The 801-nt window shown below is 34.1% G+C and overlaps 1 protein-coding gene across 1 annotated transcript in view; it reads right to left on the bottom strand.

Moving 5' to 3' along the window:
* Positions 1-570: 570 nt before the first annotated feature.
* Positions 571-801, bottom strand: part of LOC101308234 — a 3,471-nt gene continuing 3,240 nt past the window's right edge. The window contains exon 4 of the mRNA XM_004308631.1: positions 571-598. Within this exon, the coding sequence (XP_004308679.1) occupies positions 571-598 (28 nt within the window). The remainder of the gene's footprint in view (positions 599-801) is intronic.

The raw sequence follows: 801 nt of genomic DNA, 5'->3' as shown, positions 1-801 counted from the left end.
TTTTTTGGCGGTGCAGCGGCACGCTGCCCTTTAGGTTCATTGATATACTTTCATCGTTTAGTATGGTCTTTTGTGGTGCAGCGGCATACTTCCTTTTTTCGGGTTCATTTTGTTTCAGATTTTGTTTCGTTATAAAAAACAAAAGAATTCAAGGATTTTTTTCTCATTAAATGCAGTATCAGAATATTTTTGGATTTTGTGGTTCAGCAGGTGAAGTAGCAGACATATAACTAGTCTCGTCTGTGTAGTAGCAGCTCTTTAACATTTGCATTTTTTTTTTTTGGATTTTTTGTGATTTAGCAGGTGTAGAAGCAGACTTATAACTAGTCCAGTTTGTGTAGTAGCAGCTCTTTAACATTTGCATTTTTTTTTTTGTGGATCCTTGTGGTAGCAACTGTGGTATATCAAAGGAAAATGCCAATTTATAAAGAGCCTTTCAATTTCATACAACAAAACAAGGGAATGTTGTAATGATATGCTTCCAGAAAAATCAGAAACCTAAACACTAAATATAGTAGCAGCATTTTAAACAACAAAAACCTAAACACTCCAAATACAGTAGCAGCATTGCTAAACAATGTAATCAAGAGCATCACATCTGAAGATCACAAGATATCAAGAGACATCATGCCTATATTCATCCATATGATAAAACAATAGTCGACCACACAATTGATTAATCTGCAATATCCAAAAAACATGACCTACTAAACAGAGAAAAATTGTGATCCTAATGAGTTCATAATCTCAAACTAAACAGCAATACGCAGTAGTAGCCCTCCTATACAAACACATAAACTT

Source organism: Fragaria vesca, linkage group LG7 (assembly GCF_000184155.1).
Source record: "Fragaria vesca subsp. vesca linkage group LG7, FraVesHawaii_1.0, whole genome shotgun sequence".
NCBI classification, from domain to species: Eukaryota; Viridiplantae; Streptophyta; class Magnoliopsida; order Rosales; family Rosaceae; genus Fragaria; species Fragaria vesca.
The sequence above is the reverse complement of the archived record's forward strand: the minus strand, read 5'-3'. Positions and strand labels throughout refer to the sequence as shown.